The sequence below is a fragment of the Corvus brachyrhynchos genome, unplaced genomic scaffold (genome assembly GCF_000691975.1).
Source record: "Corvus brachyrhynchos isolate BGI_N302 unplaced genomic scaffold, ASM69197v1 scaffold283, whole genome shotgun sequence".
Taxonomy (NCBI): Eukaryota; Metazoa; Chordata; class Aves; order Passeriformes; family Corvidae; genus Corvus; species Corvus brachyrhynchos.
This window is the reverse complement of record NW_008237409.1, coordinates 3,405,272-3,429,389: the sequence shown is the minus strand read 5'-3', so window position 1 is coordinate 3,429,389 and position 24,118 is coordinate 3,405,272. Positions and strand designations below refer to the sequence as shown.

Sequence of the window (24,118 nt, the reverse complement as noted above, 5' to 3'; positions counted from 1 at the left end):
GTCCTTCATCATCCAACACAACTTCAGTGCTATCTTTGATAATTTCCCACCTCTCCTCAGAGGTGCAGCCTGTTCTTGAGTCACTGCTAAAATCTCTGTGGTGAAAACCAACTGCAAATGGGGCTTTGAGCTGCTGCCCTTGCAGGAAGGTGTTGCCATCTCTGAGCAGCTCCAGCATCACTCACAAACGAGAGGCTCTTCCCTGTGTGCCTTAGAAATTTATTTCATCTTTATTTCTCCAGCTCTTCATTCCACTCTCCCACCCCCCTGACTTCACACCCTTCCCAGCTGTGCCCTTCTCAGCTTGGCAACTCCTTTTGTTGACTTTTGGACATTTTAGTCCGTTCCCAACTATTCTCTTCCTTTAAAGTCACTTCTTTTGTGTATCTATTTAATGTCCATCACCACCACGGTCCCCTTATATTTGATTTATGCCAAGTATCCCATTTGCATCTTCCTCAGGATGGGAAATGTTTTTGGCTACACACTGCTTTGTATTCTTTAAGTACTTGGTAAGAAGCAAATAGCAGAATTATTTATGAACTAAGCAAGACAACAGTCATTTGTTTTAGCTGTGTTTAGACTAAATGTTTATCAGTGTATTCACTGACACAACGTGTGTCTGGGGACTACGTGAGTGCCATTTCCAGTGGCACAGACAAACCCCCTCTTCCCACCTCCATCGTGGCAACTCCAAGTTCAGCTCTTCTCTGCATTTACTAAAAGCTGTGGTGTACTTCATATGCAAGTAAAAATATTTTCCCTTTATAAATTATTTCTATGAAAGCTGTGATATGAATTCTTAGGGAATTCATCCAAACTAGGAATGTTTCCTAGGGTGAACACACCTGCCAATGGTGGAAAACACAATAAAAATTTATTTTCATGCCTGTTTCTTCAGCCAGCCTTCACAAGGTAAGGAGTCCTTTCCAATGTTTCAAGTTCCTATTCCATAGAGTGCCAAGAGATTACAGCTGCACTTAGGAGTGTTTGGACCCTGTAAGTTCTCAGTTCTCTCTGCTTGGGATTGAAAATTGCCATAATTAAACATTTGTTGTTTATGCATTAATAGACTTTCACTCAAATACCAGTGTATTTGATATTCCTGGCTCCTCTCTCATACCAGGTGTCATGTCTTTTCAAACACTCTTCCCAATCTGCTTTCTGTATCTTGATACTCCCATAATGAAGGAATCCTGGTGCTAAGGCACACTGACAGCACTGTGACAGGAGCAGAAAGTTTCTGTGTACATTTGTCACATTGAGGAAAGTGGAGTAGGAGGGGAGAAAATGTGTAGTTCATTTTGTTCAAACTTTGCAGGCAAATTATTTTTACCATTTGTCCTTGAGTATGGAGGGCACTCCCCTGATTTCCTTGGGAATGAATCCCTGACCTCATAAATCTTACTGGGTTTACCTTCAGTGAATTTTAATGTATCCTGAATTCACCTTCTTGCCTTCAAATTATCCTGGGTGATTTAAAATGATGCCCTTGAGTATTAGATTGAGAAACAGGGAGATGGTTATTCATTATTACTGACAGAATTCAGGGTGTTCCTAGGCAGGTAACGTGCATCAAGATCCTTTTGTGGCATGTGCTGGTGGTCATTTCCATCCAGTAGAATCATGGGTTTTTTCTTTTTTCCTGAAGAAATGTTAGGACATCACCAGGATACAAGCCCTGGATGTTATCCATGTGATGGTTTAGCTGAGCTCAGCCTGGGCATCGTATTCAGAGTCTGCTGCTTCTGCTGTTCCAATGCAGTGAGAACCTTCAGGGATTTTTCTTTGTTCTCTTCACATCTGGAACCTTCCTTCATCTGTTTTCTGTTGCACAGATCTTCCTGGAATTTGCCACTTTTCTGAAGTTATCTTGGACAAGAGCAGACTGCTCAGATTAACTGTAAATGTGCACAGCTTTAGGGCTACTTATAAAAGTCATCGTGCTCTTTATGTTTCTCGAAATAACACACACTGTCGCTGTGACTGACAGGCTCCTTTCAGTTTAATTTAGGCACAGGCTTGAATTTATGGTTCTCCTGGTACCACTTTTAATGGCACTTGCCATAGACTGAAATTTAATGAGTCATGTGTATAACCTTCCACATTTGATGCATGAAATGGTGGGGGCGTGTGCTTAACAATTGAAAAATGAAAAACTCTGGGGAAAAAAGAATCAATATTTGTGTGTTTATACGTGAAGAGGCTGTAAACAGGCAATTTGGTCACTACACTTTCTTCAAAGGAACAGGAGTCAAGTAATTGACATCTCTCTACTGCAGAAACATGATTAAAGATAACAACGAAATTCTTCCACTAATGGGCAAGAAAACAAACCCACCTGGAATTCCCCCTGCAAACCAGCAAGAGAAAAAGGTGACTGAAGGCACTCCCACCAAGAAAAGGTAGGCTCCAGCTCAGTCTAAACCACTAAAACTCCCTGCTTTATCTCCTTTAGGAGATCTTTGCACTGAAATACCACCAACATCTTTGTTCTGTATAACCTCACAAGAATCTGATCTAATGATGGTTAATGCTTCATACATAAAGTGATCTTTTTGTAAGAGATCACACGGAAGAACACACCAGGTTTTATGTAAGAGTTGCTGGCCTGAAAAAAGGGAGCATTTCAAACTCAGCCTGACATGGAAATGTGACAGATTGTGGAGAGCCAGAGGGCTGGGAGAGCAGGAGGTTTGGAAAATCCTACCACAAACAGAAACCTAAATTCACTCTATTTTTCATTATTCTGATGAATGAGACTTCTTTGCTGTTTTATAAAAGATTCACTTTCATTCATAATTTATATTAGAGTATTAATAAAGGGATTGAGGGTTTGTATTTAATATGAATGGGGAAATAAAAGCTGTAATTCCTGCCTAATACTATGAAGTCAACTAAGTTACTGTGGAGTGAGGATGAATTTTCATTCATAAACTTTTCAGTCTGGATAATTATTGGTTATTACAGCAATTTCTGAAACTCTGAAGGCCTGGCCAATTGTGGCTGTTCTGACATTTATAATTCTCAATAATCAGAGGAATCACTTTTCACAGGAATTGTGCCATTAGTTATTTGAGATCCACTGCTTGGGTGGTCCAATTTATCTTTTTGCCATTAAATTCAAAAAGATAAGCTCTTTAGTGGCATATGAGGGAGACAAAGTGTCTGAACAGCTCGTGATACACCCAGCACTTCAAAAAGGGGCGATTCCATGGCAGACCGTGTAGTTACAAGAACATTGCCAAAGCCAAGCCCTCAATTACTTAACTCCTATCTCACATTCATTGTGGCCTCAGGAACAGTAACCTTGGGGTTTTTCCCACCTCTCAACGCAGAGCTGAGGGTGTGGCTGGCAGCATTCCTGTAACACACAGCACCGACATCACGTGGATTTTAATGCAGGGCTTTAACACATTCTATTAATTATATGTTCCAATGCTGCTTTATCCTCTTCCTTCAAAACTCTGCCTCCAACCACCCCACCAGCAGCTGCTGCACTCCCAGGGTGGCGTTTCTCACTCTCAGCGTGTGTTGGGAATATTCGCTTTCTTGAAGCGGCATTCCCTGCTTGAAGGTCCTGGAATTTGGGTGGACTGACAATCTGTAATTAAGCACAGGAAATCCGAGGGGCAGGCGGGGAGGAGGCTGTCAGAGGCTGCTGATGTCTGTGGGCAGAGCACCCGGCCACGTCAGCACCTGGCTATTTGATGGCACCCTGCTTTGCACGGTGGCTTTTGGGGTGTTTCTTCCCCCCATGACATCCCCACAAGCCAGGAGAGGTGAGGTCTGTCAGCCCCCAAAGCAGGGTTCCCTTTCCAGCTGTTGGGTGCCAGAGTTAACACCTCGACCACCAAGCCTTTGGAAAACGAGATGACCTGGATAATGCTGTTTTTAGCAAATATCAGCAGGTTGTTCAGTAATGAAACACTGCATTTTAGCAGCAGTACCTGTACTTTACTTCAACAAGATTTTTTGGGGGAAGATGCAGTTAGAAAAAAAACGCCCTGTGGACAAAACCATAAATATTAGGTGAATTGGAAAGGTTTTCCAGGTGACTACTGCAACATTTTAGAAATGTAAGATGGTTTCTGAACAACAGCCCCTGTGGGAGTTGCTGCTTGCACCACTGAAACTCCTCTGCCTGCGGTGAGCTGTAGCAATGTTTTACTGAGATCCAGTAAAACCAAGCCATTGATTTTTGCCTCTCAACTCTGCAGGCTTTTAAAAGGTGAAATCTTTCCTATTACCTTTTCTGTGTTGTTTCAAATTTTATTTCTTTTCACTATAAATATTTATATAATTATTTTTAGGGAAAGTAAAGTTAAATGTCATGCAGGCAAGAGGACACATTCAGGCCTGGCTGGTGGAAATGCCTGATGTCACTGAACATGTGACCTTTCAAACTTTCTGATTTCATCATTATCACTGCTGATGGGCTTGAAATGATCCATCCTGATGGCTCCTGGCTGGAGAAGCAGGGACTGGGATTAAAAGCAAAAAGCGTTTGTGTGTGCAGGACGCACGTGTGGCTGGGCAGGGACAGGAGCTGGGTGCAAGGCTGGTTTAGAGACTGCTGCTTACACATGTCGGGATCTGATGCCATGTGCTCTAAAAATACCTTGGGAATTTTGCCCATCTGCCTGCTTGGAAGAGCTGGGCACAGGCTGGAGGTTGGGATCCCCTCAGGGGAAAGCAGATAAGCCTCTGCTCCAGCTCAGTCAGGTTTAATGCCAGGAGAGATTAATTGTCAAGCTTGCCCTTGGTAGTTCTTTTCTTGGTTTACATTTGGGCTTGCCTTTTATCACTGATATTTTTTAACTGCACTGTCTTCAACAGTTCCCACTTTTTTCTGGAGATTGATGGCTTTGAAAGCAGTGCAACTCCCAATAACACCTCTCCCCCCGTGTTTTCCAAACCGATGGATTCAAATATCCGCCCGTGGTAAGTTACAGATGCACAAGCAATGGTCCTGCTGCAAATATATCTATTTGCTTCCCAGCAGCTTCCCCTCAATTCTCCTTGGGCCTCAGTGCCAGGATTTCACATGACTTTTCATAGTTTTTGGTCACTTCAAAGACAGAACTTGACTGGAGATTTATCTTTGGTTTTATCTACTGCTGTCCATTGCATGGAATAAATCAGGCCTCAGATTGGAATAAATTTAAAATAGGTATTTATTTTTAATCTTAGCCTCTTATTAATGATGCATTAGAACAAACTCCATGCTCTCATTTGAGTGTTTTCTGCTGTGTGAAGGCCACAGCTTAATTTAGCAACCCCTCTTCCCAGCTGGCTGCTGATGTCTTCCCTCTATTGCTCATTAACAATCAAATGTGGAAATGCTGAATCTGAAATATTCAAAGCAGCCATTTATGCTGAATGAATAGAGAAAAATTATGACTGGGAAGAATACACTTAATTTAAAAAAAATGTGTGGGGTGCTAACAGCTGATAATTACCAGTAAGGGAAATATGTAACAAATCTGGCATAGACCCAGAGTGGCCAAAGGTTTTTGTGTCTGAGGATGTCTGGTCAGCTTTTAGGAATGAGCTGACAGGCTGATTTTGGTTTCAGAGGAGAGGTGTCCAAATTTCCCCCTTGCTCAGGAAGTGACCTGTACATGTGCTTTGTCACCACATTACTCAGCTTTCTGCAGACAAGTGGCAGATGGAGTAAGAATGGACTCAGAGCTCCCAGGTTTATTTCAAAGGGAAAGGAATACCTGCAGAGCAGTGCTGAACCCTTGCATTGCTGTCCATATATCTGTTTGATCAATATTTAATAGCTCAGGTTGCCTAAATTATTAACCTGAGTTAGTTCACCCAATCTGAACCTTAGAGAAAACAAAAGTACAAATAAAAATCTCATTTATTCTAATTTTTCTAAGTCAGATCTACTTTTAGGACTGTGTGGAAATTATGTACAGCAATTACAAAATATCAATGCAATTGAAAATCCTTTAAATGTATCATCTAAATATCTATTTAGGGCCCAGTCCTCAATTTCTTTCAAGTCAGCCACAAAACACTCCTGAGTTGCCTACAGTGTTCTGTGTAGTCAATCTTTAGGTAAATCACTTTCATTGTGGGCTTGCAACCCACTTACTGCCACTGATTTAACACTTGTTTTGTGCCAGATGACAAAGTAAGCACGTGAAAAGGAAGGATGTCAGCTTCAAGCATTGAGGATGATGCATAAAAAAGCAGTGATCATTTAAAAAAAAGAAAAAAGTTCCCACAGTTTCAGGATCTGTAGTGAAATAATATAATAAAACACAAAGCAGATTGCTTTCCTAATGTGGTCTTTTAAAAAATATAATAAAATCCTGCGAGACTCTTCATTTTTATCACTCACTTTAAAGTTCCTGTGGGAGATAAAATGACAGAATTAAAAGGCCAATGTCAAACTGGACTAATTTAAGCTCCAGTGTAGATACTCTGTCCTGCCATTGACTGTTTCTTCATGCAATCTGCCAGAATACCTGCTAGCATCTTGGCACGTGTGCTTTTCTGTTCTCTGCAGTGCATCTGGAAATGGGGAAGACATGGATTCCCCACAGTCTCTTCAGGATGATGCCACTGAATACAGCCCCAATGTTGAGAGTTGTGGGTGAGTGGAGACACAAATATTTCTCAGCACATTTTCAGCTGATTAATTCTGTGGTAGGGTAGATATTACCTATTTTTCCTGCAGTGTTTTAGGAAAAAAGGTCATGTGCGTGCATGCCTTTCTGATTCTTCAATAATTAAATGTTGAAATAAACAACTCTAATCTCTCAAATCTCATACTTAGTGTGAGGATCCTTTATATATAATGTGTGTTTTATCATAATGGCAACACAGGACCTACACACCACAATTAGGCATGGACTATTTCTGCTCGGGGGAAATATGAAATTCTTCCTTTTTCCAGAATAAAGGATGATCAGAAAGTGGTGTAAGATGTGAGGTTAAACTCTCTTCTGCTGTGAGAGAGAAGGTGCAGCTGGAGAGCAGCTTTTTTCCTAGAAGAATGGATAAACTGGAAAAAACACAAAATACTTGAAAAATGTGGTGTTTTATTATAAACCCCCTCTCAATAGCCCACTTACTTGCAAATAAGCAATGTGAGAAATGTTCTGAGATACCCATGGAAGTGGGGCAAGTTCGTGTGGTCTGGGGCGAGTAATTGTGTTTGGTTTTCCTCTCATTAATAAAATAAAATAAACCAGGATAAAGTAACCAGCGATTTCATGATGGTTTCTCACAATTCAGTGCTAACACATCCCAAGGCCCTGAGCTGACAAGTGCCAGGAAGAAGCTGAAGAGGAACCTGTTCCGGGCAGTGTCCGAGGGGAACGTGGAGGAGCTGCAGCGGCTGCTGGCAGAGCTGAAGGAGCGATCGAGCGCCTGCACCAACCTGCCCGTGCCAGGTGAGCTGGGCACAAACCTGGGGGGGGGTTGCCAGCTCTTCTGGTGGCTCAGGTGCAGTCTAAACCTGGGAAGTGTCTTTATTTCCCTGTGAGTTTGGGAGTTACGGCACTGGGACGCCCAACAGGAAAACCAAGGGCATTGGTTGCCTTGCTGCTCAAATATAAAGTGAGCAGAATGGAGTCATGGCTTGGCAAATAGTTTACATTCCTCTGTATCCCTCGGATTTCACCCCTAATGAACAGAAGTTTAATGAGTAACAGTGATCTGATCTCAGAATTCACTCTTGTAGATTACCTGATGAAAAAATTCACAGCTTCAGACACCGGCAAAACTTGTCTGATGAAAGCTCTGCTGAACATCAACCAGAACACAAACGAGATGGTGAACATGCTCCTGTGCTTTGCAGAGGAAAATGGCATTTTGGAGAGATTTATTAATGCAGCATACACAGAAGATGCATATAAAGGTATTGCCATCTGATAGCAGTTTCAGGTATATGGTTCAACATGCCATCCATAAAATAATGATGGTTTAAATCCCTTAAACCAACTTCTGTTCATTATCCCTGGTGCCATCCATTGTGAAACATCATTAATGTTTCAGAGTGTGCTTGAGAGACTCAGCCCTAAGTTCCTGTGTCTGTTTTTTCAGGCCAGACAGCTCTGAATATTGCCATTGAGAGGAGACAGTATGAAATCACCCAGAGCCTCATTGAAAAAGGAGCTGATGTCAATGCCCGTGCCCAGGGTATTTTCTTTAATCCCAAACACAAGCATGAAGGCTTTTATTTTGGTAAGTGGAATTGAGATATTTTTGGAAAAGTTAAGAAGGAATGCCCAAAGTTTTATAAAACGAGCTCAATCCAGTACAATCAATATGTAAATGTGCTTTCATGTATTAGTATGCTTAACACAATATTTTCTCTTCTGATTTGAATGCCTGAAATAAAACATGACCACTTGTTGCATTTTATGATCCTGTAGGTGAAACTGCACTGGCTTTAGCTGCATGTACCAACCAGCCTGACATAATTGAACTGTTGATGGACAATGCCAGGACCAATATTTCCTCTCAGGATTCCAGAGGAAACAATATCCTCCATGCGTTAGTTACTGTGGCAGAGGACTCCAAAACCCAGAATGACTTTGTGATCAGAATGTATGATATGATTCTGCTGAAAAGTAAAGACAGAAATCTGGAAACAACCAAAAATAAGGAGGGTTTGACACCACTGCAATTAGCTGCAAAAACTGGGAAATTAGAGGTGGGTGTGATTTCAGTAGCATCTAAGAGAAACTGGTGCTCTGACACATCTCTTTCCAGGCTGGTTATGCTGTTTTGTATCAGTATTTGGTGAGCTAATTTGGTTCAAAACACAAACAAATATTTCCACTGCAATGTTGTTTTTATGCTTCAAGGTTTCTCTGTAACTCCCCCCCTCTACAAACTACACAAGCTGTTTAGAACCAGCCTTCTGTTGTACAGAAATTCTGCATTCATCACCAGACAATTCCAGAGAGCTCACTAGAACTGCTCTGCTGTGCTGCTGTAGAATTTGGTTTTGATAAATCAACTGCAGCATAAAGAACTGACAGTGGGATGATTTAGAAAGTAATTAAGTTAAAGGAAGGCAAAAATGAGCACATGGAAAATTGTGCTTTCATGCTTTAGAAAAATATCTGAGAGAAAATCTGAAGGCATTAAAAATGCTGTACTTATTTCTTAGAGGTTTTCTATCTCCAGCACCCCTCACTGAGTAACACAATTACAAATACATTAAATTGCACAACTGTACATAACAGGTAAAAGGTGGGAGTTTGGGCAAGTATGGTCATGTGCTGTCTCCTTTCCCATGAACAACACAGCTGCTGACAAATGATGCTGTTCATGTTTTAGATTCTGAAGTACATCCTGAGCAGAGAGATCAGAGAGAAACCCAACAGGAGCCTGTCACGAAAATTCACAGACTGGGCCTATGGTCCTGTTCAGTCTTCTCTGTATGATCTGACAGAACTGGACACCACTGCTGACAACTCAGTGCTGGAAATCATTGTCTATAATACAAATATTGGTGTAAGTTACCTATTTTTAAATAAAATATGTATTTTTTTCTAGCAGCACACCCATTTCAGATGTGTCAGCCTAGGCAACCAACTGAGTTACTTCTAAAAGTAAACAGTAATTTTTGGTTCTCAGTTTTTGTATCAGGAGCAAGATAAATTTTATACCTCTGGACATTGTCAACTGTAAGCAAATATGCATATTCAGCTCCTGAAACACAGGTGAGGTATTTTGGGGGTGTCTTTTCCTGCATTTGAAGCCTTAATCTGCCTTCTAGAGGAACATAAATATGGCCGAGCTGGTCAGACCAAATAAACTTTACTTAACAGGTTTGTATTTTAGGTGTTTAGGAGTGTTTGCTTTTCAAATCCAGAATTTTGCATTTGCTGAATTCAAATCCAGCCACAAAACTTCCAAAGGAAGCAGGACCAGAAGTTCACAGGACAGTTTTAGCTCAGTCATGATTCACCAGGCTGAGAACGGCAGCTTATCCCGGCAGGAGGGGGAGTTGTCCCTTTGTCCGTTCTCAGGGTGGGTCTGACACATCCCTGAGCACAGAGGTGTTTCCAGAGCAGCAAGGATGGAATGGAATGAAATACACAAAATTCATGCCTGAAATTCAATTTCCTTACAGGCAGCAAGTTGAAATATTTAATTTTTAAAAAATCGTCTTTCTTTCTCCTCAGAATCGTCACGAAATGCTGACTTTGGAGCCTCTGAATTCACTGCTGAGGATGAAATGGAAGAAGTTTGCACGGCACATGTTTTTCATGTCCTGCTGTTTTTATTTCCTGTACAATGTAACATTAACATTGGTTTCCTACCACAGGCCTAATGAAAATGTAGTGAGTACAGCAGCTGAATCTCACCAAATTTTACTGACTTAAAATGCATGAGTATTTCCTGAATTGTATTTAAAATGCTGAAATAAAACCAAATATTTGAATATCTGGGTGTAGAGAGACCAGGTTCTCCTACATCAGGGTGGGAGCATCACATTTGCATTTTGTGGAAGTGACTTAAAATACATTATAAACATACATAAAACAGTGATACAAAGACTGTTAAATTTCTGAAAGTGTGGAGAGGGTATTTTGTTTTTCCTTTAAGAAGGAAACTTCTGATATTTCAAACACTTCTTTTAGGGGGCTGATTGTGTAAATAAGAAGAAAATTCTCACTGGAAGGGAAGAAATTGTGAGCCCAGGGTGTGAGGGTTTCTGGTGCTTTGCCTTTTACCCTTCAGGGATGGAACTGAGATTTTCATTCTGGATTTGTATTGCAGGCTCCTCCTTACCCACTCGCTCTGACCCGTGGGGTGGGGTGGCTGCAGTTGTCAGGACAGGTGATGGTTATGTTAGGAGCACTATTTTTAGCCATAAAAGAGGTAAGACCTTTTCATAACAAATACATAACAAAATACGTAAAGAACTTCTCTAAATTTATGAATACACTGATGATGATATTGGCAATACACGTGGAGTATCTGTGATATATGTCATTTTTAAATCTTTGGTACAATCACTTATTCAGAATGAGCCTGGTTTTATATATTTGAATACAACTGTGACACAAACATGAGGGTATTTTCCTTTCAAATTCTCAGTGCAGAGATCGATATCAATATTGTCAAATTATTGGCTTTAAGGACAATTGAATTGCAACTGGTAATGAAAAGAAATCCCACGGTATAATTTTGCCATATACTGTAAGTAATGGCAAATGTAAGTAAGTAATGGCAATTAATGTAAGTAATTAAAAACAGTAACTGAAACTATGCCAGAGACAACAGAATTTTAACCTTTGAATTTACAGCCCAAAAAAAAATTAATTCTAGAAGTTACCATGTGTTATCAGTAGATGGATTAGTTTTGAACACCAGTTAAACTATTTTGAAAAGTAGATTTTGAGGCCTGTTTTCTCTTCCACCATGCCTGTAATTTATGTATCTGCCTGCACAGAGTGTAGCCATCTTCCTGCTCAGGCCCTCAGACCTGCAGTCAATTCTCTCTGACGCCTGGTTCCACTTTGCATTGTGAGTTTGACATGTATATATGTATATTTTATACTATATATAAAATCCTTCCCTATCTCATGGTCACAGAGAATGTGCTCCTGTAGCAGATATTCACTTTTTCCTTGAAATTATCAGTTTTAGAGGGATGGATGGAAGTTTACCTGCAGCTTTTCTGTAACACAAACTATTGGTTGCTCTGTTGGTAACAATACCAGGGTTGATGGGCATGGAGTGGATTTTTCCCACCTGCCAGTGTCTTCCCTGTTTGTGGAAAATCTGTAATTATTTTATCAATTCATTAAGCTAAAGCTGCAATTAAATAGCTTCTAAGATATTATAATATTCTAAGATATTATTATAATAAAGACAGATTTTTAATGTCTCTGCCAGCAAAATCTGCATTAACTAGCTGTTTTGGGGAGAATAGTTTACCTAAATTAAGCTTTAATAAATTTAATCCTTATATGTTAATATACCACTTGCACTGACCTATTTTATCTTTAAACTATAATGGTAATTTCATGGGGAGAATAAAAAGCAGCAAGAAATAACAAATGAAGCATAAAGAGCAAAGAAATCTTGTTTTCGTATTTTTCCATTCTGTTGTTGGTTTTGTGCTAGTAATTTCTCTTTTACATATATGTTTGTTTTTTAACAGTTTTATACAAGCTTTGCTTGTGATCTTCTCTGTCTTTTTGTACTTGTTTTCCTACAAAGAACACCTGGTGTGTCTTGTTTTGGCAATGGCCCTTGGCTGGGCCAATATGCTCTATTTCACCAGAGGTTTCCAGTCCATGGGCATTTACAGTGTGATGATTCAAAAGGCAAGTTTTTCCTTTGTTTTCCTTTGTTTTACAATGATACTCCATTGTTCCACAATCCAAATCAAGTCTATTCAGCAATTATATGTAATTTATACTTAATTTTGAAATGTTTTTTTTCCAGTTTTTACCTATTATTTCAGCAGAACACACTATATAATTTCAATAGCAGGAACTAGTTTATATCTTCATATTGCCATTTTATTGCATTAAATAGGTGAGTGGCTTGTGTTTTTTCCAGGTAATGTAGTTCTGCAATTTAATTGCATCAGAATCTGTAATGTCTGTATTGTACAGAATTAGTCACTCTCAGAAGAACACACCAGGCTTGAGATAAAAAATCAGACCTTTGGGTTCGTTTGCTCAATGGAAGCAGCCTGATTCTTTAGTGTGTGCCTCCCCTGTATCCCTGTAGAATTCATAAGCACAAAACTAGTTCTGAATTTTAATTTCTGTCCACTGTTTCATTCCATTTTTAGGTCATCCTGCAAGATGTGATAAAGTTTTTGGTTGTCTATATCGTGTTTTTGCTGGGATTTGGTGTAGGTAAATATTACTGGAGAAAAGCACTGATGCTCTGTGTGAGTAAAAATTTTAGCAATATTATGAATAAGAACCCTGTTTTCATGATGAGAGCTCATGTTGGGGTTTCTTCTGGATGTTAAGTTTAGATGTGAACAGATGAGGGATTTGGCTCGGTCTCAAATCCCTGGAATTTCATTTGGATGTGGGCTCTTTCTGCTTCCTGGAGCTGTCATCTGGCTGTGTGTTGTGGCTGGGCAGCTCTGGCTCTCTTAAGCATTTTGAGTTCTTTGGGATGAAATGCTCTGTATTCCTTAATAATGATTGTGACTGAAATTTCCTTGTGCTTTCTTCCCAGCTCTTGCTGCACTGATTGAGACGTGCCAGGACGGTGGGGAATGCCATTCCAACAGCAGCCTGGGACCTGTCCTGATGGATCTTTTCAAGCTCACCCTAGGACTGGGTGACCTGGAAATCCAGCAGAACTCCAAGTACCCCGTTCTGTTTCTCCTGCTCCTCATAACTTTCGTTGTGTTGACTTTTGTTCTTCTCTTGAACATGCTGATTGCATTAATGGGAGAAACAGTGGAGGATATTTCTAAGGAGAGCGAGCACATCTGGAAACTCCAGGTTTGTTTGGGAGTTTGCTTGGTGGAGTGCAGGTGCTTGGGCTGAAATCCTCACACTGACAGAACAGGTTGGGTGTTAACAATAATCTCCATTTGTGTTTGGGAGTGAATAAGTAATTGCAGTATTAGAGAATTGCGGTAACTTTGGAATTAACAATCCTAAAGGTGATATCATGGCTTGGATTTCCAACCCATGCACTGTCACACACCTTCATGACTTTCATTCCCCTGGATATGTCACAGCATGATGTGTTCCACTATTTTTCCAGGAATCTGTGAATCCCTATTTGCACAAATCATCAGTGATGTGTTATTTGCTGTTGTTGGTGTTGGCTGTGGGTGGAGGTTTGACCTGTCATAAACTGCATGCTGTGAAATCAGAGCATGGCCAACCGTACTCATGTAACTGTTTACTGTCAATAGAGAGCCAGGACTATTTTGGAATTTGAAAAATTCTTACCAAAATGTCTGAGGAAAAAATTCCAGCTGGGAGAACGGTGTAAAGTGGCTGAAAATGACACCAGGGTGTGTTTAAGGTAAAGCAAAATAGAATCATGTGCTATTAATTCTGCTCTCTCTATGTTGCTTCAAGTTTATTTCTCCTTAAAACCCTCTTTAAAATATTTCTATTATCTCTACAAATTATGCTATATGTACAAAAATATGATTTGGTTCCTTTTTCAGTTGTAACCAATTGTTTAAATAGGGAAAATGTATAAATTTTTATGTAGACAATTTTTTGGTAAGAAAGCAGATTTTCATCTTCCTGTGTTTTTACTGTAGAAGCATCAAATCTGCTTGCAGTAAATGTCACTTTATCATAATCTCCTTTGAATGTCAGCTTTAAAGCAATCATAGTTAAGTTGATTGGTAATTGATGATTACCATATTAAAGAACTGTGCTGTTTAATGAAAAATATTTAAATATTTCAAGATTGTACTACCAATGTGTGAAATTATGAAGTTGTCTTAGTATTATTCTCATGTTCATATAGTGCCTAACACTGCAAAAGACATTCAGGCTTTTAGTCCCAACAAAGCAGGTGGTAAAATGTCACAATCCCAGGAAGGAATAAAGGGGGAAGATCAATGATGTAGCTGGGGGATAATGCATGGTGATAACACAATTTATGTACAATGTAAACAGGATTAATGAAGTGAAATGGACCGAGTGGAAAACCCATGTTTCATTTATTAATGAAGATCCAGGGCCAACAGGTACTGTGGAATTTTGACACCTTATTCGTACAATCTCTTCTTCTTAGAAATGCTTTTTTATACAGTTTTATACCTTTAAAAATATAAACTCTTCTATTAAACCACACATTATTGCTAGAGAAACTAATGGTTAATATGGCAGTGGTGTTTAATTACTTTTAAAGACTTGGAGAGAGGGCTGGTTACAAACAAGTTTTGTAATATATATATTGGATGACATAAGTGTTGGCCAGGAAATCAGAGACATCCATCTGCTGCCAGGGCAGGAGTGTCCTGGAGAAATGAGCTCCCTCTGGGATGAAAAATGTCTGTAGAAGATATGGTAGCAAACTGAGAGCTTGCTGTTTAAATAAATACATCTTTTTAACAACAAAAAGAAGTGCCGAACTCCAATCTTGCCTATACAGTTTCTACCATATCCTGTTTTGTTTACAATGCATTTTTTTGCAGATCCAAGCAAAATTCAAGATAATTCAAGAACTAATAGCAAAAACACCCTGAATACGTTTGAAGAAATGGATGATTTGCCTGAAACTTCTGTCTAGTTGTGCTGTGCTTGACATGTGGCTCTTCTGAAGGTTAAAAGCATCAGCAGTGGATGCTGAAAGCTTTGTGGCTGTTTTGGACAGCTGTAACCAGCTGGAACACAAACTTTCAGTGACACAGTCTGATGGCTTGAACCCATGTAGCAGAGCAGCTGAGCTGAAATAAATGGGACTATTTCACTGGGTCAGTTCTGAGCCTCTCAAACTGTTGCTGTCCAAGTTTGCCTGACGCTCCTCAAACTTGGCTCGAGATGTTTAACTGGATAAAAAAGGTCAAATGTGAGATATTTCTTCCTTTTGTGGAAAATTAAGGTCATCATGATCCCAATCTGCTGATTTTTGGACTCTCTTACTCATGAGAAACTCATTTTGTACACTAAGAAAAAAAAAAGGTTCTTGTCATGGAGAAAAGCAAAGCATTTCAGTTCTGAAGACGACTAAATGAAGTAGGTTATTTTGAAATAACAATGTTCTGGGCACATTTGCAGCTTTTGCGTTGACTGTCAGTGTTACTGGAGGCTTGGTTCCACAAGTTGGAAAAAGCCTCCTCACGTCCCAGGAGCTTTGCCTGATCTGTTTTCCTCTGTGCAATCCCCAGGGTATAACGTGGAGTTTACTGCTGTTTATTTATTGCTGTGTGTCTGTGCCTTCCCATAGAAAAACAGGGCAGAAATATAATTCCTGATGGAGGACATTTGCTCCAGTCACATCATCTTTACATTTCCTCCTTGGCTTTTCCATGCTGTTGCATCTTCCTACATAAAAAGTTACCACACTAGAAGTTCTTCTGAATTAATTTTTGCATTCAACCACTTCAGGAAAATAAGTAGTCAGTATTTCTTCCCCAAATGAACAAAATGAGTTCAATGCAATGCAATTCCAGACTTTATTTTTCATTCAGAGGACTCTGTAATGCATTTCTGTAGCTCTTATTTCACTGCCTGTGATGACCAAGTACTATGAATTATATTTTTAGTTTTTTATTTTATGTGTGTGTATATATAAGGAGAAACATTTGTTCTGTGTACTTTTAAATTTCAATCAACATGTGTCTCCAGTGTCATGGCTTTTCATCAGAATTATTCATGTGGTGCCTGTTTTAAAGGTGCTATTTTAGGTAAGACTCAGGGGAACTCAGTTCTGTGTTTGAATGATAATAAGAATTGCATTGGATTTTGCAGCTGTGGGCAAAATGATCCAAAAGACTTTCTTAAGACAGAAGAGAGCGTGAGGGAACCCTCCAGTGGGAAGGATAATGCAAAGATATTTACAGGGATGGTGAACGTGGGTCCTGCTGCCCAACCAGCCTCCTACAGATGCTGTGTCCTGAGTTTCCAGCCATGGCCTGGATGGATGGGATCCAAAGGAAACTGAAGTTGTATTCTGGCAGGGCACAGGAATTTGAGGGGAAGGACATTTGTGTACCCACAGACCACGTAACACCTGAGCACTGTTTGGCTTTCTCAGTAGGAGATTGTGAGGATGAGAAGAAAAATTCCGGCGGTCTTGGAATCTTTAATCTTTGCTGGTTAATTTTGCACCGAAGCTGCCAAGGAAGGACTGCACAAGGTCTGTTTGGATTCTTTCAGTGCCAGTTTTTGTACAAAGGGAAAAAATACCTCTTCACACATACTCAGGAACCAGGCTGAGCCATGAGGCTCTGGTCACTGGAAACACGGAGATCTCTGCGCTGTGCTGAGGCCACTCTGAGCTGTGAAACAGAGAAGGCACAAAAAACCCTAAAAGAATGTGCTGTGCCACTGTCCAGGTACAAAATGGTGTGGATGAACCCAGGAGCAAGCTGGGGGTGGTTTCTAGAAGCTCTCACTGAAGATATACCCTCCTTGTGTGGCCACAGAGCTCGGCCACCTCACATGAACCATCTGCTGTCTCCAGGCTCTTACCAAGGACACTGAATAATGACTAGAGCAGGTCATTCTGTGCTTTTTATACCATGTTTATTTAAATTAAGGAAATAAAACTTGTCATTCAATAAACATTCTGCCCTGTGTTTTTATTTTATTGCCATAGGGGTTAAACAAAGGCGAAGAAAAAATACTTTAAATTTAGTAGTAAATAAAGACAACATCACTTTTCAAAGGTAGAATATGGGAGTTATCTGGACAATTAATCTTTCAGTAAATAATTAATGTATCCTTATGCAAAATTCTTAATGTTTATCACCAAATTGTCAAATACATTAAAAACAACTTTAGAAAACTAATTAAACCCCCATTTTTTCCTCTTTTTAAGATATTATGACAGACTTTGTCTCTACAGACACAGAACAAGTCTCCCTATATGGGATTCTTCCTAATTTCCATTCTGAAATGCTCAGGTATGGTTCGTGCACTGCTCTTCATCAAAACCAGAGTAACTGCCTAAATCTTGACTTAGATCAGAAACAGCTTGAATTAATTGTGAAATACACTGAAATATAAGACATTTTAGACTGTATTTCTCTGAAATCCTGGTTCTAGCTTGTTTTTATCTTTCTACTTACAAAAACAAGACAAACCCCAAGGCTTTCACTTCAGCACAGTGGGGGTCAGTCACGTATGCAGATAATATCATTTATTATACACACCCTCCCCCTGTTTCTCTCTGCCCAGCTTTTCCTTTGTCTCACATTTTCTGTGTTTACCTGAGGAATTAATTTCAAGGATCAGCCCATTGTAAAAAGTGTTGGTTATTGAGGTTTGGGGTTTTGAAGTAGAAAAGCTGTAATTTTTATGTACAATGTAGTACTGTGGATGGAGCTTCTTCATAAAAATTCCATAAAAATATTTATAAATTCTTTGCATCTCTAGGAGTCTATTAAAACAATAGAGTCATAATCAGCATTATGACAATAGGTCTCAAAGTGCTCAGCAAGGTTAATTAAATTACAATTTAAAATTAGATTCTGCATTTATTTATCCCATGAGTTACTTCTGAATGACCCTGGACTTCACAAAGAAACCCACTTTTTCTATGAAAAATCTGTAATAAGCTCTTAAGAAGTGCTCTGGTCTGAGACTGATGACCTGAGGTGTTTTGCAGTGAGTTTGATTTTCTCTGTTTTTACAAAAGCTTGGTTCTTTTCATAATATGCAGCTTCATTAATGAATGTTGGATAGACTGTACAGTTTCCCTGATATGGAATTATTTCTCCACCAAGAGTCAAAAATAGAGGATCACCATTCTTTAGTGGCTGGCAGTCTTGATCCTTATGGAAAGAAAATAAATAGAATACATTTACTTTCAAGTTTTTGTGTATTTTATGTGATTCCTGAGTTAATGCTAATTATGCTAATTTCTGCAGTTTATGGCAAATGCTTTTAAAATAATTCCTTTTAATCTTAATACATAATTTTGTGTGTCTGGCCCTCATTTTCAGAATTCACTGGTCTAGTGAACTAGAAGGAAACTGCAGATGCTCATAATTGATTGAAAACACACTCATTTTAGAATTAAAAGTTAGGTTTATATTCTAAAATATAAGCTATCCTACTGTCTTTTTCTTTGTAGTGATTTTAGATTCAGTGATTCCCAAGACAGTTCCTGAAATAATGAATGTATGACCTCAGTGAGAGAACCTAATCCTAGGGGAGGTCTAAAGTATTCAATAAAACCCATTGGCAGTATTGGCATTTTAAATATTTATTACTAAAATATACAACAATGTAGCAGAAGCAACACAGGAATAAGTAAAAAATGTCACAAATGGAAACTCTTCTAGAATTTACCTGTAGTTTAGGATGAATTATAGCAGTAATTTCACCATTCTTATTCCTGGGATAATCTACTTTCTCCATTATTTTAAACACCTCGATGGTGCATGGTGGAAATTCCTTTCCTAGAAAGAATAAATGTAATTTAATGTCAAGATGAAAAACTGCCTGTTAAAAAAGAACATTGCATTATTTATTCTCTGTAGAATGGCTCAAATCATCAGGTTGTCCCCTCAAAGCCAAGTTGCAGAAAGATGGTCCAGTCATGTATTTGGGCATATGAAGTCCTGGTCTAAATTTGCCACTGAAATGTTACTTTTCAGTTAAAAATATCTATTTTGTAGACGAGGAAATCAATGAAAGGTCTGTTTGCTAGTGTTGCAGCACAGAGTGGTATCAGTGGTATTTAATCTTTACTATTCCAGCACAATAATGGAAATTCTGACGTGCATAACTGCATTATTTTCCTTCTACTTAAAAAAAACCCCAACAAACCTGACAAAAATATGCTCTGAAATAATTAAAAACATTTATTTTGCCAGAGCGTGTTTTAGGTATTGCATAGGTCTGACTTTGGTTTTAGAGAACAATTCTCCCCCACCTTTTACCTGTTTAACTGTAGAAGGTTATAGACCAACCAATTTTTAAAAATATTCTCATGAAATAGTCCACTAACATGACACAGGAAGCTATAATTTCTTATTACCTTCATTAAAAAGTTGCACAAAATCAAGGCCATGTTTGACAATCTTCCTCATTTTGTCCAAAACATCACCTCTAGCAACACCTTGTGGCTGGGGCCCCACCTCAACACCTGTTTGGAGATGAGGGAGATTATTAATGTCACTTAGTGTCACCGTCACACATCACATGCTTACACTGCACAGCAAAAATACGTCTGATACATCAGTATTTAATGTTTAAGAGGGATAGTAAGGCACAGAATCATGTGGCTTTTTAAGGTAAGTAAGTCCTTCTTATAAATATTTTCTGCAAAAAGTGGGTTAATTGAGTTTAAGGATTTCCATCTGGCTTCTGTATTTTGTAAGCTAGAACTCTGATTGTGTAAATCAGAACTCTTCAGAAGAATGGATAATTATATACATTTGTTTTGGTAAATATATTATCAAACAGCTTCTGGTGATCAGAGCACTCTACAGAAGTCAGTGAACACATCTGAAAACAGCCATATTTTAAAATCATTGATGGTGGGTTGGAAGAGCCTTTAGATTTGATATTTACCAACAGGATGTTTTGCCACAGATCGAGTTGTTGCATATTTCAGGCTGGGATGTTCAATCAGCAGAACAGGACAAGGTTCTGGAGCCAAAGCGTTCTGTGGAGATGGTTTAAAAACACCTTTGTTATGCAAATGGTTTAAAATGTTGTGCCACAAAAGATTACTGATGCAGAAGTGATTTACACAATGTCTTCAATATGTTGCCTTTATTTCAGGGCCCTCAAGGAAGTAGGACATCTTTAGAAAATGCACAAAGCTGTGTTTGTTGGTGTCTGTTCCATTAGCTGATGCCAGGCAGCTCCGCTGAACCAGAACTGAGCACAGTTCTAGTCTTGAACTGCCAGCAGAGAAAAAAAACCTCCTCAGCACGGTTCCAAAACTGAGAACTGAAATGCCATAAAGCAGATTTCAACTATTTATTTGGGGTTAGACTCCAGTTCTTTTATGGGGACACAGATTGTGAATTAAGCCTTATTTTAATCTTCCTTATTGACATTTTTGCTACTTGAGGCTTCTTTCTTGATTACTGCCCACCATTACTCTTCATATAATTTTAGTCATAAGCTTTCTAGATCTTTTATAGGGATATTAACAGAATACATGTAATAAGAAAAAAAATGTTAAAAAAGACCTTGTTTCTAAGGAAAAAAAAAAATTAGAATTCCACACCATTGGCCCAACCTGGATTCCATCAGTCACTGTCCAGGTCACCAGAATTCAACCAAATTATGCTTAAGCCAGCACTTCTGCAAACCTCACTCTACCAAAACTTATCAGCTTCAGGAACAGCAGAATCAAACAGCTACTAAGGACACATCACTGATAAGGGAACATTTGTCATTACCTACTTCCATTATTTTTTTGCAGATCTTTATTTAATGAAATTAATGTCTAACTATTTAGCCTGTGTGACCCCAAGTTCCTGACAGATCAGTGTGAAAGCAGATTAAACTGCATTAATTTTCATAGTTGTTATTCTAAGTATTCCTCTTTGCCCATCAGTCTTTAATAATGCTCATTTTAATACATGAAGATATGATAAATTTAAATCTGAATTACCTGATATTATAATTAAATTAATAATTGCCTCTGATTAAAAAAAAATCATCCTATGAGTAATGAAATATTTTAAACGGTTTTGCATAATAAAAAATAGTATATTTAAAGAAACTACAAAATAATATATAGTAATACAACATTACAACTAATAATCTATTTTAATAGTTCATTTAAATTAGTTTTACCTTGATATAATGAACCATTTGAATTGTAAAGTCATCCCTGGAGTTTTCAAGAATAATGGTACCACCCATGTTAGAAGTGGTGTTGTGAAGGTCAAAAATAAGGTCATAGGCATCATCACTACCTTTGGGACCAAATATATGATTGATTTCCTGAGCCCTCCTCACTTCATATGGAATATCTTCCACCACTGGCCTGCTGTTAATATCAGCACAAAGAAATTAGTAAGCTCATTCCATGGCTTTACAATCAACAAAATATGTATTAGCCTTTTCTTTTTACTTTGATTCCAAAATTGACTGGAGTTGAAATCACCTGTTTAATTACCAAACTTAAAATTGGCTGAATTTGTTGATGAAAGCAGCTAAGATTGTCTTAGAATTGTCTTATTATTATGTGTCTTGTGCAGAAGGGTATTAAAATTAATCAAAATTTGGCTGGAAACTACTTATTTCTCCTTACACCCCAAAATTTTCCCCTATGCATAAAACTAACAAAAAATTTAGCAACAACTCAGAGCACTTCCAAGACTGGATCCACCTCCTATTGTAGACCATATTCAGACATCAGTTCATGATGTTTTGCCTTGGGACATCACCCTCAAGGTCTTTTTAACTTGTTTTATTTCTTGTCTTCTCATGATCTGGTCAGACCTTTACAGTTTATTCCTTTAGATTCTTAAGGCTCAGTGAAGATTTTGCTGCCTCAAATTTGCTCCTCCAAAGTTTTAGTGCTTGCAATTTCAGGAGACTCTGTATATTGCATAATTCACCTTTGTATTCTTTAGTTCTGCCCTTAAAATTCAACATTTCGTCACATAAGACTGTTAATTAATACTTTTTATTGAAGCCAATGGGACTTCCACCATTACTTTCAGTAGTATCAGGATTTCACTCTCCTTTTTCTGATTTTGTAAAATAATTTGTAATCTTGAAGGTTCTACACTTAAGGGACCAGGGGAAGGTACTCCAAACACTCAGTAGTGCTGTAATAGGACCAGGCAACTTCACAGCATTTACTGAGAAATAGTGGTTAAAATATGAAGACAACCTGCAGGTGTCTTAATATGGTGTTTTTTCAAGTGTTCTGTGTTCGAAGCAGCTGAAATCAAACAAAACCACTCTTTTTTTGGTATGTTTTTCCAAAGTAAACAATTAAAAGAATGGCCTCAATGCTTCTGTGTTAACATCTGCTTATCTTAGATATAATAATCAACAACAAAATTCTAAGATGAAAAGCCAGATGGAAAGATGTGTAGGGTAAGAGTAACTGTGCTTGCAAAATATACACAGTAAGTATTTCTTTCTGTGATATTCACCTTTACCATTAAAACTTTTCCAAAACAGAATTACCTGGTTAGCAACTATACCAAGAATGTTTACATAGCAAAGTACTCCTCTGGAACAGATGTCTCAAAAGCACAGAAACATCAAATCCTATTAAAAATTTAAGAACAGTTACTATTTTACAGAAGTTATACACAGTATTTCTTCTAAAATAAGGAGTCAGTTAAATTATTGAGATTTTTGGCTATCCTTTTGCCTTAGAATAGATTATTTCTAACTTGAAGTTTTTCTAATTTCAAGTTTTCACCTTTTCCTGTACATAACTGGAATTAAACACACCACCCTGATTTCTGTGCCATTCTGTCATATACTCAGATGTCTGTTTAAGTTGCTTTTATCTATTATTTCTTGGAAGTCTAATTGTATTCAGAAGAGCTCCCAAACTGAATTGCACAAGACATGAGAAATAATGACTCTCTGACTCAGAACAGCGGTACTCCAATTCACACAAATGCAGCTCATCTAATACTAATTTAAAATGCTGTTTAGGATAATGTGTTGGTTTGAGACTGATTTTACCAGCAGTAGAAATGAATATGTTAACACTCATGCAGTTTGTTCTTTTTTTGGGTTAAAGGTCAGTAATTTCAGTTCTGGGACTGCACTGTTAAAGTAGTAGGGGAACTTGTGTTTAACATTTTAATCTGGGAAGTATTAAACTTTAAAAAGGAGGAAGTAAAACAAGAGAAAGCACAACTGCTCTTACCCAAGACTCTCGGGGTCAAAAACCCGGTTGAGATCACAGTCAATGTACCTCGTGCACCTCTCCACAGCCCTGGGGTTGGTGAGGAATGGTTTCACTTCCACTCCTGGTCTCTGGATCTCGGCTCCATCCTGCTGCCAGTGCCTGACCAGGAGCACCCCCGATAATTCATTGCCATGAGTGCCCCCGAAGAGCCCGACCCGTCTCACCGGGGCACACGGGGAACTCATGCTCTGCAGCAGCTCCAGCAATTGCTGAGGGCAAAACACAGAATAATGCTCAAGGAAAACTTTTGTCTCTGGTGGGGGGAAAAAAAAAAAAAATTCCAGTAGGAGATTCTTTCTTCTGGTTAGGTCAGATGCAAAAGAAAGTGAATTAATTTCCCCCAAGAGTTCTCGACTCCCGTTTTGAGGCGGGATTTTCCAACCTGACCCACCTCCCTCCCCAAGGAGCCTCCCCTTCAGTTTCCGTATTTAGTAACATCTCCGAGGCTGTTAATGGCACTGTTACATAGTCCAAAAGTTAACTCTGGGCAGTCTTTATAATATATGAACTATTGGTATATCCTGTACTAATGAACAGTGGAAAACATTGTTTTTACACTTAAATGTCAGGCATTTTTGCACTGCACACTAGGTGTAACAGG

At 38.7% G+C, this 24,118-nt stretch overlaps 2 protein-coding genes across 4 annotated transcripts in view; one reads left to right on the top strand and one right to left on the bottom strand.

Annotated features, from left to right (window-relative positions):
• Window positions 1-17,225, top strand: part of TRPV3 (transient receptor potential cation channel subfamily V member 3) — a 19,241-nt gene extending 2,016 nt beyond the window's left edge. Inside the window, exons 2-18 of one of the 3 annotated variants that reach the window (XM_017731004.1) lie at window positions 2,283-2,405; window positions 4,840-4,944; window positions 6,527-6,613; window positions 7,258-7,415; window positions 7,706-7,882; window positions 8,068-8,208; window positions 8,400-8,680; window positions 9,313-9,489; window positions 10,164-10,322; window positions 10,762-10,863; window positions 11,438-11,511; window positions 12,152-12,317; window positions 12,794-12,860; window positions 13,195-13,466; window positions 13,889-14,001; window positions 14,613-14,683; window positions 16,410-17,225. In XM_017731004.1, coding sequence (XP_017586493.1) covers window positions 2,287-2,405; window positions 4,840-4,944; window positions 6,527-6,613; window positions 7,258-7,415; window positions 7,706-7,882; window positions 8,068-8,208; window positions 8,400-8,680; window positions 9,313-9,489; window positions 10,164-10,322; window positions 10,762-10,863; window positions 11,438-11,511; window positions 12,152-12,317; window positions 12,794-12,860; window positions 13,195-13,466; window positions 13,889-14,001; window positions 14,613-14,683; window positions 16,410-16,459 — 2,319 coding nt within the window. In that variant the 5' untranslated portion in view covers window positions 2,283-2,286 and the 3' untranslated portion in view covers window positions 16,460-17,225. Of the gene's footprint in view, window positions 1-2,245; window positions 2,406-4,839; window positions 4,945-6,526; window positions 6,614-7,257; window positions 7,416-7,705; window positions 7,883-8,067; window positions 8,209-8,399; window positions 8,681-9,312; window positions 9,490-10,163; window positions 10,323-10,761; window positions 10,864-11,437; window positions 11,512-12,151; window positions 12,318-12,793; window positions 12,861-13,194; window positions 13,467-13,888; window positions 14,002-14,612; window positions 14,684-15,133 lie in introns of all 3 variants that reach the window. The other 2 variants (XM_008631109.2, XM_017731003.1) reach the window with 2 other exon arrangements.
• ASPA (aspartoacylase) lies at window positions 17,170-23,878 on the bottom strand. The gene is made up of 6 exons (XM_008631108.2): window positions 23,476-23,878; window positions 21,426-21,621; window positions 20,184-20,277; window positions 19,648-19,755; window positions 18,957-19,066; window positions 17,170-18,436 (listed from the first exon to the last, which is right to left on the bottom strand). Exons 1-6 carry the CDS (start codon window positions 23,700-23,702, stop codon window positions 18,224-18,226), a joined length of 948 nt encoding a protein of 315 aa, XP_008629330.1. The 5' UTR covers window positions 23,703-23,878; the 3' UTR covers window positions 17,170-18,223.
• Between the last annotated feature and the right edge of the window lie 240 nt (window positions 23,879-24,118).